Source organism: Syngnathus leptorhynchus, chromosome 5, assembly GCF_054491065.1.
Source record: "Syngnathus leptorhynchus isolate UIUO chromosome 5, UIUO_Slep, whole genome shotgun sequence".
In the NCBI taxonomy this organism is placed as follows: domain Eukaryota; kingdom Metazoa; phylum Chordata; class Actinopteri; order Syngnathiformes; family Syngnathidae; genus Syngnathus; species Syngnathus leptorhynchus.
Window position 1 is genome coordinate 14,129,448 of NC_141199.1, and position 13,435 is coordinate 14,142,882.

General features: G+C 42.9%; 1 protein-coding gene across 1 annotated transcript in view; it reads left to right on the forward strand.

The window, feature by feature from the left end:
* The first annotated feature begins 409 nt into the window (after positions 1–409).
* The window catches only part of usp43a (ubiquitin specific peptidase 43a), a 30,270-nt gene continuing 17,244 nt past the window's right edge, over positions 410–13,435 (forward strand). The window contains exons 1-3 of the mRNA XM_085911474.1: positions 410–1,259; positions 6,483–6,641; positions 12,903–12,991. Of these exons, the coding sequence (XP_085767600.1) occupies positions 666–1,259; positions 6,483–6,641; positions 12,903–12,991 (842 nt within the window). The 5' untranslated portion in view covers positions 410–665. The remainder of the gene's footprint in view (positions 1,260–6,482; positions 6,642–12,902; positions 12,992–13,435) is intronic.

Here is a 13,435-nt window from a genome sequence, read left to right on the forward strand (position 1 = left end):
TTCAGTTGTTTTTTTTAAGCAGTTGTATTTTCTCCATGGATGTCTTTTTTCGATTTCATTTTCATTTATTTCGTTACTCTTCGTAAAGCAATAACCATGGTTTGAACAGCTCCTCAACTCACTTCCACATAGTTCCTTGACACGTTCAAATTCAGCAGTCAGGCAGAGCTCTCGTTTGAGAAACAAAAAAAGCAAATAGGTGAGTTTCTCAACAAATAACAAAAGATGGATTTAGAAAATGTAAGATTTTTATTTCAATGCAATTCCAATCGAGCGACGAATCCAAAAAATTGGACAACAATGGCAGGTGTACCTAATGTAAAGTCCGACGCGTGTTTATTTTGTTTCCCGGGTGGGTTGTGGGGGGCGGGAATTGTTTTTTTTTTTTACTATCAGGGCGGGAGGAAGGATAGTTAGCGTCACAAGTAGTCGTCAAGTGTGGCACGAAGAATGAGGCGGCCACTAGAAGCGACGAGCTAACCTCAGGTTTTCCCGATCCCGGGTTCGGTGCCAGTCTGGCGACGGTGATGTTTGGAGAAAGGCGGGAGGAGCTGGAGGAGGAAGAGGAGGAGGAAGACTAGACTGTCCGGCAGACAGGTGCGCCTCTTCCTCCTCCTCCATACTACAGCGAGTATTCCTCCTGTCAGGTGCAGGCAGCCGCAGCCATGGATCCCCGCAAGGAGAAGGCGCGAAAAACCATGAAAGCCAAAACGACTAAGCGGAAAGATAAGAAGCACCGGAGCGGCGTGTTCACCCGTCGGAAATCTCTTCGTTCTTTCAGTCATTTCATGGGCAGGATTCTTAAAACTTTGAGCACTTTGGCGCACTTCGGCGAGGGACGACCGCCGGAGCCCGGGGAGGAGGACGACGACGGCGGCTTCGGTCGAAACGACACCGGCGGCTTTAAAGACGAAGCCCTTGCGGGCGTCCCGAAGGACAGCGTCGTGAAGAAGAGCGCCACGCTGTCGTCCCACGGTTCCGTCAAGGAGCGGCTGTCGTGGTGCTACGGCGACAAAACCCCCGGCGCTCTGGGGCTCAAGAACCACGGGAACACCTGCTTCATGAATGCCGTGGTGCAGTGCCTCAGCAATACCGACCTGCTGGCAGAGTACCTCGGACTGGAGCAGTACAAGCCGAACGAGTCGGCCCGGAGGGTGAACGGCGAGGCCGCCAGGGGTGAGGTGACCGAGCAGCTGGCGTCGCTGGTTCGAGCCCTGTGGACGCTGGAGTACACGCCGCAGCTCTCCGTAGATTTTAAGGTGACTAGTGTGTCTCTAATTCTTATTTTCACACGTTCGAACTTTTCACACAATCGTAGTTTGCGTTGTGTATTTTTTTATTATATTATATATTATCCTCCATCTTTAGTATGCGGAGTAGGTACGAGACTCCACAGGTGCGTAGGGCTGGAAGGGGAGTGACTAATGGGCGTGGTCAAAGCCGGAAGTAACCAGTATCACCTTCAACTTGTGATGCATTCCCGACATTTTTTAAAATCGGGATTTTCCGACTCGGATTGGAACCGTGTTCAGCCTAATGTAAACAAAGATGGCTGAACACGAGAAATGTTTTTTGTTTAGTTCCCCAAAACATTTTATTCGCTTGCCAATCTACTTTCATCATTTTCTTAATCATGAAAATAAACATATCTTTCAGCATTTTATACAATTAGCCCAATAATTTGATTGGTTATTAATGATCCCAAGCACTCTTAGCCATGGTTCCAAAAGCGCTTCGTGGCATTTTATACTTAAAAATACAGAGAAGTGTACTATCCCACTAGAAACATGTCGCTTATTAGGATTTAATTTCCCATCAGACTACAGTATGTGTGTACGTTAATAGTGCTTACACTTGAATATTAATTGGAGTCAGTTGTCAGGGCAGTCAGCGATACAGGCACAGCAGGGCCTGAGGGCCTGCGGCTGTAAAAAGCTCGCCTACGTCGTGTGTCATTAACTTGCCATTAAGTGATTAATCGGCCATTTCATGTGCCCGTGTAAACCAAGGCCAGTCAAACGGAAACAGTGGGCCTCTAGACAGCTAAGCAACTGTCATAATTTAATGTCAAGTTTGTGCCTTAATGGCTGTTGCACATCTTCAGGGTATTCCAAGTAAATATTATTAACAGGTAAAGTTGATTTACTCAATTGCAGGCATACTTGACGGAAGTAATTTTTTTTTAAAGGCGTACAGTATTAGGATGCTAAATATAAGATTATTATTAAAACCTAATGCATTGTGACCGCCAGTGTCGTTTCTGGCATGGCCATCGCAGCATGGGAGGAAAAAAAATGTAGGATAGGTGCTGCTGTTTTTGTTAGCTTGAGATTTTAAAGGGGACGACAAAAGTGTCTACGCATGAGACAATTACAGCTCCTTTGTTTTTCTTCACGTGGAGGGGTTGAGGGAGGCATTTATTTGTTTAAATAAGCACCAAACAGCAAATTGAGGCTCAGTGTCTATTAGAGCGATGGTCACTACCTGAGGAAAGAGGCAAGGGTCATTAGGGGCCCCAAAGCACTGGGCTCCCCTGTAGATTAATTCCACTCTGTACAGAAAATGAGACAGTTCTAATCTTAAAGGTAGGTGCATTCCGTCGCAACTCTCAAGTTAGCCACCAGACCATAAAAGTCTTCACAGAAGCAAAAAAAGTACTAATTGGCTATGACCTGACAAAATTGTGCATTTAACGGCACTGCAGGGATACAGTGTGCTGGAAAAACATCTATCCATCCATCCATCCATCCATCCATCCATCCATCCATCCATCCATCCATCCATCCATCCATCCATCCATAAACCCATTTTCCTGAGTTTTCGATGAATATCCATCCATCCCATCAATTTTCTGCATTATTAATCAACTTCGAATCGAGGCAATTTTTTTGTTGTTGTTATTGTGAACTTCCTCTGCCCCATTTACTTGTTCAGAAGTACAGTACATAGGTCATGTTACAACGGCGACGCTTGGTCACATGATGCTGTTCACGTGATGTTTTATGACGGAACTAGTTTGCATCGCTGTGACTAATTTACACGAGTGTGTCGTTTTGGCCTGACTCACCTGCGCGGCTCACCGGCACGAGGTGGTTAGACGACATTCCTCGGCAGTAATGTGGCGAGAGAAGACACTCGCACTTATCAACTCCAGCACTCTCGGCACATAAGACAACGGGACTTTTTCAAACTCAAGGCCGTTTAAGAGGTAACGCAACGGAATGCTCGTCTTTGTTCGGGCTCTGAGAGTGCACCCCCCCAGCCCATCTCCCTCTGGGATTATTGGATGACAGAAAACCAGTTCTCGCACCAAAACAGAATCGCTTCGGTGTGGGAAGAAGAATATGTCGGATATACGCTGGACACTCCTTCATTGTACACAATTGGTTCCACCAGAGCCAGATGTTCTCTGGATTTTAGATTTAATAATCCTCAACAATGGAGGTGTTCCATGGTAAACATGTTCACGATTATATACAACTACAGGCATGATTTTAACATTTTCCTTTTTTTTTTTCTTCCCCCCAGCACTTATATTCTCCATTAAACAGGTATCTGACAATATACACATTTTAAATGTGTTGGACTTTTTTTTGTGGTTCTGAGGAGTTGCTGTCTGATGAGCAATTGTGAAAATGTCTTCATTTCTTCCTCTGTCACCTTGGTGGTGCACCTCATTTAAAGCACTGTGACAAAATGGTGCTTACTGTGACTCACTTCCATTACCTCCTGCTCTTAATGCCTGAATGGGGGCAGCCACTTGATCTTCTCATTACGCCAGGCTACAATAAAGGATGATCAAGGATGTGGAAGATTTCCCCAGATGGAATTGTCCTCTTATTCCAAGAATGAAATGATTTCACTTGCGCCTGGTGCATGACTCATGTTTTGCCCCACACTAAGATAGATATTTTGGCTTGATCGCTGGGGCACCCGCTGGGGTCTTTCCTCTATGGTTTAAGAAAACATGTCCTTCATTTCCCCTTTCTTGCCTGGCCTCGCCCATTTTCACGGACACAGTGATTTGTGTGTGTGTGTCTGCTCACACGCACTGAGTCAAGCTGGAGGGAGCAAAAGAAGCCTGCCTAGAAGATGAGGACGAGGCGGGAGGGGGGCATGCTGAGATGTCTCCAGTGGTGTACACTAAGAGGAGGCGAGCTTGTAAATAAAAATGCTGGTCCTCCCTGTCCTGTCTCCATAGTAAAGAAAGTTCAGGCATCCGTGAAAGCTGCTTGTTAGCGGAACATCCCTCCCGAATTCCTCAAGTGTAAAATGTATGCGCTAAAACTGCTCTTGATTTGGAGGCAACACGGTTTGAGAATTCCTCAGCCACTGTTCTCCAGCCACCATCTTTGGACTCTTGTTTCAGACTTGTACCTCAAAGATCCTAAATGGTCAACTTTCACACAGTCCATTCATTAATAGGACTTGAAAACACAGCTCGTAGCTTAACACCGGCAGGCACAAAGATTTTTTTTTTAACAACACAGGCACTTCTTGTGAGTGTTTCTTTGGCGAGAGGGTGCGCGGATTCATCTTTTTCACGCTTGAAGGCCCGCGGCTCGTCCGGGCTCGAGGAGCTCAGGCGAGGAGATGAAGAGAGGTGTTTGAAGTGGTCTCCTTTGTTTGGGGAGGAGGGTATGGGAGGTGTGTGACATTGACGCGGGCTAACACTGATGGATTGTTTGTCTCATCCTGCCTCCCCTCTCCTTCAAGGACCTCTCATGACTCAAGATGTTTACAATGTTTGCACACGCTAATCTTGGTGGTGGATATGAGCCACCTGCTCTGTGAAGCCTGATTGTTTATTTTTTTTTGTTTTCTTTTTTCTTTTGTAATGGAACAGAACAGATGGTGCTGTGAGAATTTTTAGCAATATAATTACTTACTTTCAATTTGTTAAGTACATGTTGCAAAAAGCTGCTGGTATGAATGATGTGTGAAATAATTTGTACTAGTGGTGAGCAAGTCTGCCCAGCAGTCACAAGGTTCTGGGTTCAAATCTCTGCTTGTCACTGCGTGGCTCTAATTCAAGCATGCTTTCTTCCTCCCGCATTCCAAAAACATGCATGCTAGGTCAGTTAAAGACCACTGGCGGGAATACGAACAATTTATCTACACAGAGAACCGCAGCATACTTGCAATTCAGTTTTATTTTTTACTATTTTTATTCTTTCCCCCTCCCCTATTTTCCTCCCAATTACCAAAATTTTTGGGCATATTCCTTTTACTGTTTAAATTAAACTATTATTATATATTAAACTATCTCACTAGCTAGCTATCTAACCTAGCAAGTGAGCTAACAAGCTAGGGAGATAGCTACCTTGTGGTATGAATAATTTTGGGCTTGTTACACTACATACACTCCAGTATATTATATCTATATTGATATCTCTAATACTAATCCAGAAGCCAACAAATTTGTGCATCCATTGTGTGTCAGTGTGATGTTGTACTGTATATACAGTATATACAGTATATACGATATAACCATAAACAGCTCTGACATGGTATGGGGTGATCCCTTCTGAGGTGTTATTAGTTGTAACAGAGATGGATGACGACTAGTTGTGTAAATAGTCAATGTCAGAATGACATTTTGGGTAGAAGTCCCATTTTCTGTTGTTGAGACTATTAAAAAAAAAAAAAGGCAAATATTTCTTCATTTGTGTGCACATTGTGTTAGAGATGGCAGTGTGAACTCTCAATGAACCAAGCACCAAATTGCAAGTGAGGAAAATGATGAGGGCACTAAACAGAACTCTCCCCTTCCCTCTCCCTACACTGGTGATGGCGCTCTCATCTCACGTGTTCCCATCGGGTTTGTATTAATTTGACGAAAAAAAAACGATTCCATCTTCCATCTGTTTTGCCCGTTTTCAATACGGCTAATAAAAGTCACACGGTGTTCTATCACAGGCACACCAGATGGTCTCGCTTAGCCTGGCAGCTACTGTGACTCAACACCCGATGAGTCCGGCCGGGATTTGAGTTTGTCTGAGCAGCCGAAAAACAAAAGATTGTACACGACCACACTGTGATTCCATCCTCTCATTGGATCATCCAAAAATGTAGTTGTGTTGGGTTAACATAATCTCAATTTCATTCCATTTCATTCCCCTTTTTGAATAATTTCAAGGACCACAGTAGCTCGACAAAAAAATAATCATTTACTCTCTCTCTTGTTTAATGCAATTGGATTTGAGATTTCTTTTTGTTTTTGGTTTGTAGTTGAATGACATTGAAGACAATTTTGAGTCCCATCAGTTGTTTGTTTTCTTTCCTTACTGTATTTTTCCCCTTACCTTTTTCCAAGTTCATGTCAATTCCAGGAGAATGCCACATTCTCAAATAATCACTGTCGCTTACCTGGAGTTAGCTTTTTAACCAAAAGTCCGGAAATCACGATACTCCAAAGTATAGGTCGGTCTCTGCTTGAAACAACATTGATTGACTTGCTCATGATGTTTTTTGTTTTCCAGAGCATTGTAGCCAAATACGGCTCTCAGTTTCGGGGCAACTCGCAACATGATGCCCTGGAGTTCCTTCTCTGGCTTTTGGACAGAGTTCATGAAGATGCCAAAAACCCAAACAACAACAGTAGCAGCAGCAGTAGCAGCAACGCCAAAGCCAACGTCAAGGTGAGTCCCATTTGAAATCCAAATTGTGTTTGTATGAAATGCTTTTGCAATAACATGAAAGAGGAAGTGTCTTCTGTTGTTTCTTTATGCTGGCCATGTCTGGGGAATTTCTATCTCTTAACCTTGAACTTTAAGACTAGCTCAACCTAATGTAGCAAATGAGTAGGCCAGACACATCCTGACATTGTTTGAGACCTTTTTACCACGATATGAGCCGGTTATATATATAATAATATTTATCTTTTGTGGCACCACGCTGTCGATTGGAGATGAGGTCAATGTGATTTTATACATTGACAAGTGGGCTTGTCGGTGGGGGGGTAAAAAAAAAAAAAAAAAACAACAGACTCGGAGCACACTTGAGAAGCATTGCGTCTCGTTAATACAGGCTAGTTTTTTTTTTTTTTTCCTATTCATGGCATCCATTCTGCCTGAGAGCATTCTTTGTGCCAAATAAACATCTTAAGGCCGCGGCTCTCATTGGGCTGCGAATGAATGGCTTTTCATAGTTGGGATCATCTCTTATTCCCCCCCCCCCCCCCCCCTTAATGTTGATCCGCTTTGAAACAGATTTTATTGTATCATACAATAGTCTCATTGTCAGATTTCTTTTGATAATCGGACAATGTTCGGACTCCAGTTTTGGACCCTCATTCTGAGTGCTATGGATAAACATTAGCAATGTGCCTGTAACCTTTATTTGCTACACGCTAGGGCTAGCTGGGTTGTTGACTAAATATTTTCAAATATGATGAGCTAAGGGATGTGCATTTGCTAGAAATGAATGAAACCGCTCGAAATAATTCTCATTTATTTTTACAACGTAAAATTTTCAAGTAAATTGGTAGAGTTGCATGGTGCAGAAAAGGGATTAAAATAGTTTTTTATACTGCATATAAAACTATTTTATTTTATTTTTTTACCAAGAAGCTTTCTCCTGTAAAATGCAAACGCTTTCACTCGGATTAGAACACATAAAATTGATTCCATTCTTTAGGTATTTCTCTGGGGATGTGAGCCAATAATTGTGTTTCAATTTCCCTAGTTAAATTGTCCTGGTGAGCAAGACTGGTTACAAACGTGTTTATCTGCCTTCTATCGACGGCTGACCGGTCCGGGTAGGCGTTACGCGACCTCTCTGCCAAAGCGCGCCGGGATGGTTTCCAGCCGAGCCCCAATGCGATGAGCCGTTCAGCGAAAAGATAAATGGGGCCATGGATGTCATGATTGATTTGAAACCTCACTAGGGTGACTCAGATAGGCTGTGATTTTGTCGTGATCGATATCTATAATTTTCTCATATTGTCACTGCTCACTGTTGACATTTTAATTCACTACCCCATCACCATCCATCAAAGACACGCTATCATCACACCACGACTGAAAGGAGGATTGCCACTGATGTGTGTCGCTTCAGCATTAGGCTGTGCACGCATTACACGTCTTGCACCCGGTGCCACCAGTTTCACAACTCGGGCACAGCGATGTTATGTAACAAACACAAAGACAAGGCCTTCCAGTGGGATCTCGCTAAACCGGCTGGCTTTCCCTCCCTTTGTTTGCCTAGCACCGCATTTGTAGCATTCTTCGGCAGGCTCAAGTCAGACAACAACCCAGTTACGGTTTTGTTGTTTCTCTAAATTGGAAAAAAAAGCTTGATTGGATGAATATCAAGTGATTTTTGAAGTAATTTCTCCATGATACAAATGTTTTTTTTTTTAATTTTTTTATCAGTGACGTAAAAAAATGATGCAAGTAAAACATAAAATTGACTCCTGCGCTGACAGCTTCTGATGGATTCCTACTTCTTTGACACTGATTGCTAAAGCTAAGAAGGGTTTAATTGCGGTTTAGTCACAAATGTTTTGAATGTTTTTCCAACAAAGGTCGCATATAGAAAAGTCTCGGTCGGATGCCTTTGTTTCATGGGTAATGTAAGACGGCGTACACCCTTGTGCAACCACATTATTTCAGTTGCTTTCCCCTCTCAAAAAGAATAAACAAACGTAGTACCGCCACCTACTGGACTGGAATGGGACTGAAAGTTGTTATGTCAGGATGTTTTTAATCAAACAAGTCAGACATGTTTGGCCTTGACTGATGTCTGCTCTGTACTTTGTGTTATTTCCCGCTTTAAAAAAGACATCTGACTCAACTGCAACCTTGAAAGCCTGAAATGGTTCTTGGAAAAAAAGGGGTGGAGGGGAAAATTATGGCAAAAATATCCTGATATTTTTCAGAGAACAGAGCACAAAATGTTTGCTTTTATTTGACAGCCAGCGGCCACAATGTGAGCACAGAGACGAGTTACATTCAGCCTCAGGTCCAGCGTGAGTTCTATTTCAAATGAGCGCATTTGAAAACTGCTCCATCTCATCCCACCGACAGCTCTGTGGTTTGCCGGTGCGACACCACACCAGCGTCCTGGCATTATGTATGCATCATTCCGTTTTAAATGTCGATAGTGCTTTGGCCCTTTTATGCCGCGGGGGGGGGGGGGGGGACTGTGACGGGAGGAAGTGGCAACTGCGGGGACTTTGAAATCGGGTCAGTGAAAAAAAAAAAAAACGCCGTTGAGGCAGCCAGCCAACGAGGCCTTTTATCGACATGGACAGAAATAGTGAGTTTGATAGCTCTCCATGAGAGTTTGCCACGTGTTCTCCGGGGGAGGGAACGACGAGAAGGCAAATGTCGATGAATAAGACAAGTCAGCTGACAAGCGGCATTGTTATGGATATACCACCGCTAACGCTTGAACTCTGTCAATGTACCGAAAAAAAAACGGTCGATTCGCAAACAAACTGTGAAATGGAGCGTATTTAATACTAACAAAATTGTAGCTTTAAAAAAATACTATCCTTCTTTTTTTAATGTGCCAAAATGTGGCATTATTGACCTGGAAAACCTCTAGATGTGTCCTTATTAAGGCAATCACTGCAAGTCCTTTGAAGATAGACACTTGACGTCTATTGCCGTCAATGGCAGCGAACGTGTTAAAAAGCCCCGTACCTTGATTTTGACTGCCGACGGCGCTCTTGCTATAAAATGCGCTCCATCCATCATGCGAACTAATGCCCAGCCGCCAATGTCTTGGACAGGTTAAGTCAAAGAAGCATAAACCTGCCTCACTTGGCTAGTGAATTGATTTGAACAACTTGTGGCATTTGCTAGATGCCACACATTCCTGCAGATGGAGATTGAGAACAGTTTAGACTTAGAGAAACAACCAAGAAATTCTTTTTATTTTTTTTTCCTGCCCACCCTCACTTTCAAAAGACTTCTAATAAATGAACATTTCAAACCGCCGTTCATATTTACAACACGAGTGACACGGAAGAGCGATAGAAGCCAACGTTTAGAAAGTGATTTGATCTCCTTTTTTTATTTTTTTTATCATGGTTGGAATGGACAGGTCACGTAATTCCCCTCCCCAGTGCCCTCCTAGCCTCTTCTTAAGGGATTAAACCAGGACAAGTCTGAAAGAAACTTTCAAATAGCATTTGAGCTTTGTGATATTCTTCCCGGCGTACATTTCTGCCCTCTGGCTTCATCCAAGATTCACTTAGCTTATTCAAGTATCTTTTTTTTTTGGGTGTAATGTCTTGACTTATCAGCCAGTGAGGGATGACTGACTGAGTGCTTCTCTTCAGACCATCAACTTTGCCGCTTACGGCTCTACAGGATGGAAGCAAATGTGGGCTTTCCTTTTTTTTTGTCGAATGTGGTCAAATGGCAACACGGCTGGCAGATATGAAAAATTGAATATGTCTACTCAGATGAAAAGAGAGATGGAGCAATTTGGCTAGCAACAATCCCCAAAATTGATATTTTTAGGACAGATTGTTCTAGCTGTGAGATGGTATTGGCCTTTTCTTTCTGTCAATCCTGCAGATGTAATTACTCTTAACATGGTTAAAATAAATGACTGGTTAAATTGTTCCCTTGAACATCTAATGAGAAAGACACCAACTAAGCGTCATTAAGCATCACTGACTGGTGTAACGGCCATTGGTCTGCATTATTTAATTGCTGTCTCCTTGGGTTTCTGTTCAATTAACAAGATCATCTCTCTGGCAAGGTTTGTTGTTCAAGCGCAAAAAGTGGTTTTTCAAAGTGAATTAACTTAGACAAATTTCTCTCCCCGGGAAATGATGAAAGATGACTGAAAAAGAATGTTTAATTGGCAACATACTTCTGGTATGTGTAAAAGATATTACATTCTCATGTGGTAATAATTATTCGTCTGGTAAATTTGTTGTTGATGTGGCTGCAGGTCTGTATTATTTTTATTTTATTATTTTTATACAACGTATTTTTCTGTGAATGACTGCTGATCACAACAGTCTCAAGGTTGTGTGTTTGAATTTGGGGCTGAAGCTTTTTTTTTTTTCTTTTTTTTTCTGATTTTAGCTTGTGCACTTTATAAGAATAATTTCGAAAACGTTTGTGCAATAGCAGAACCGGTCCTGCTGGTGTGCTTACTGACTGCTTCCAAGATGCAGACTGGTTTTCCCATGCTCATGTTTCTAGATTTGTCTTCCTTAAATGATTTTTTGATGCTTGTGGACAGGTGGGACTTTTCTTTTTTTTTTTTTTGTTGTTGCCATTTTGTATAATGGTGACACGTTTCTGTCGATTTAACTATTGTACTGATGGAAGTCAGGCGCAACTCATGAAAGGTCATCCCAACTGACCCCCTTGAGTTACATCGGTCATCTTGAGAGGCTAATCAATCTATTCGCCCGTCAGTTTGTTTGGTCCTGAATCACTGCCGCGGGCTGGCAAGGAGCCGATCCACATTGGGCCAATTCTGGCACTCGTCAGCCACTCTTGTCTGAGGCTGCCTAATTTCTCTTGCCTTTTTGTTTTTTTGCCCCAGACAGACATCTCCATGGCAACAACCAGAGTGGCAGGTCTCACTGCACTCTACGCTGAAATGAAACTGGCACACATTTCACCAAGGATTGGAGACATGCACCTTTTTGTCTCAGCAAGGCGCAGTCTATAAATATGTTTGTTGTGTGTCGGACTAGTCAAGTCGAGCAAAGGTTTCAAATGCTTGCGCTTTCCATCATTATCTCGGCGGACATCTCGTTCCTCTAAGCTCCTCGTGAATAGCAGCGGCCGTCCGCAATTGAAAGGATTGTTGTGAGTCAGCCGCTTTGCTGCCCCGACAGCGTTTTGTTTCAATGGATGGAGAGCGACCTCACAAGACCTCTGGTTGTTTGCAAATAATGAAGGATTTCGAAACATTACGTCATAGAGTTATTTCTCCCGCTGTTCAAAATAAAGTTTTGCTATACAATGCTACTTGCACAGTACAGCACCCATAAAATGGATGCAGATCTGGGCTTTGTTTTGGTCTGGTCCAGGTCAGTGTGCTTCTCATTTTTGTTGTGCCATCCCTCAATAAACAACCTGACTTCTCGCCAAACTCCCACGCACTCACAAGTGAGCAGCACAGGCACGGTGAGTAGTGTCCCGCTTGAACGCCCGCTACAGGGAATCAGCTGGGATTTGATAAGAGCATATGTTCTTGTGTTAGGAAAAAGAGTGTCGACATCCCCGGAGAAAGCCATCACTCTGCTGGCGCTTTGTAAATCTTCAGTCAGAACAAGCTCACTTCTTTGTTGATGTCTTGGATTAGTACGTGGATCACAGCAGAATGAAACCTGCACCGAAGTTGGTCAGAAATCAGTGGTTTTAATGAAATAATTACTGCACAAACCTCAATCAGGAACTTGAGGACTGTGAGTCAGTGTGGCCAGAATATTTTCTGTCTTGTACTCAGCTCACTGCCAGCCACTTTTTATTGCAACGGGCAGTTCTTATGCTAAGCTAACAGCGTAGCAAGCTAGGCAGGAAAGATTGTTATCATCTCGTCACGATTCTTACGTCTCATCTTTTGAGATGTCTCAGTCGAGATAGAGACTTTGCGAATAGGTTTGAAATAACTCAATAATTCATGTCTGTTATATCAGCGAGGTCGTCACTGGAGATGTCCTAGAAAAACTATGGTTCAACTATGACTCATGGATTGGATAGATATGTGATATACTGATAACCCTGATGGTCTCAGTCGCTTCACTTCATTTCTTATTCTTTGATACTGCGAGAACTTGAGGTAAGTTGACCGCTCACTTGACTTCACGCAGGAACGGGATTCCAAACGGTGACGTTAAATGCCCCGGAAATGTCGGTGGAATTCCCGACACCTCTGAGGTCCAACTTTTAAAAATCTTTTGTTCTCTTTGTCTTCAGGGACCCAGCTCACTGGAGGACCTGACCAACACGCAGCAGCCCAGAGGCCGCCATAGCTTTGTCCAAGAACATTTTCAGGCCCAGTACAGGTGGGAACATCCGAGCGTTTCTTCCGCTGCCCTCTATTGGACGTAAAGACACAGACAGCACTTAATGTTGATTCCAAAATGTCTACTCACAAACACAGCAGACTAGCTTATTGTTTTTTGTTCCTTTGTACAGTATTTGCACAAAGGTTATTTGTGTTTACCTCACCACCAAAGAAGGGATGCTGAACTTTGTCTTTTCGGATTTCTCATCTGTCTTTACCTGCTGCCTTTGAGTTTAATTGTCTGCGGGATTGTTAATGATGCTGATATTACATTTATTTATATATACAAATAAAAATCACGTAAAAATGTCGAATCGACTACTAAGAAAACAAACAAACACGGCGTCGAGCGGTAATTACCTCCTGGTTTCCTATTGGTTTGTACAAGTTGCTTGATTCTGAAATCCTAAAAATCAATCATTCACCTTCCCGAAAAATTGAA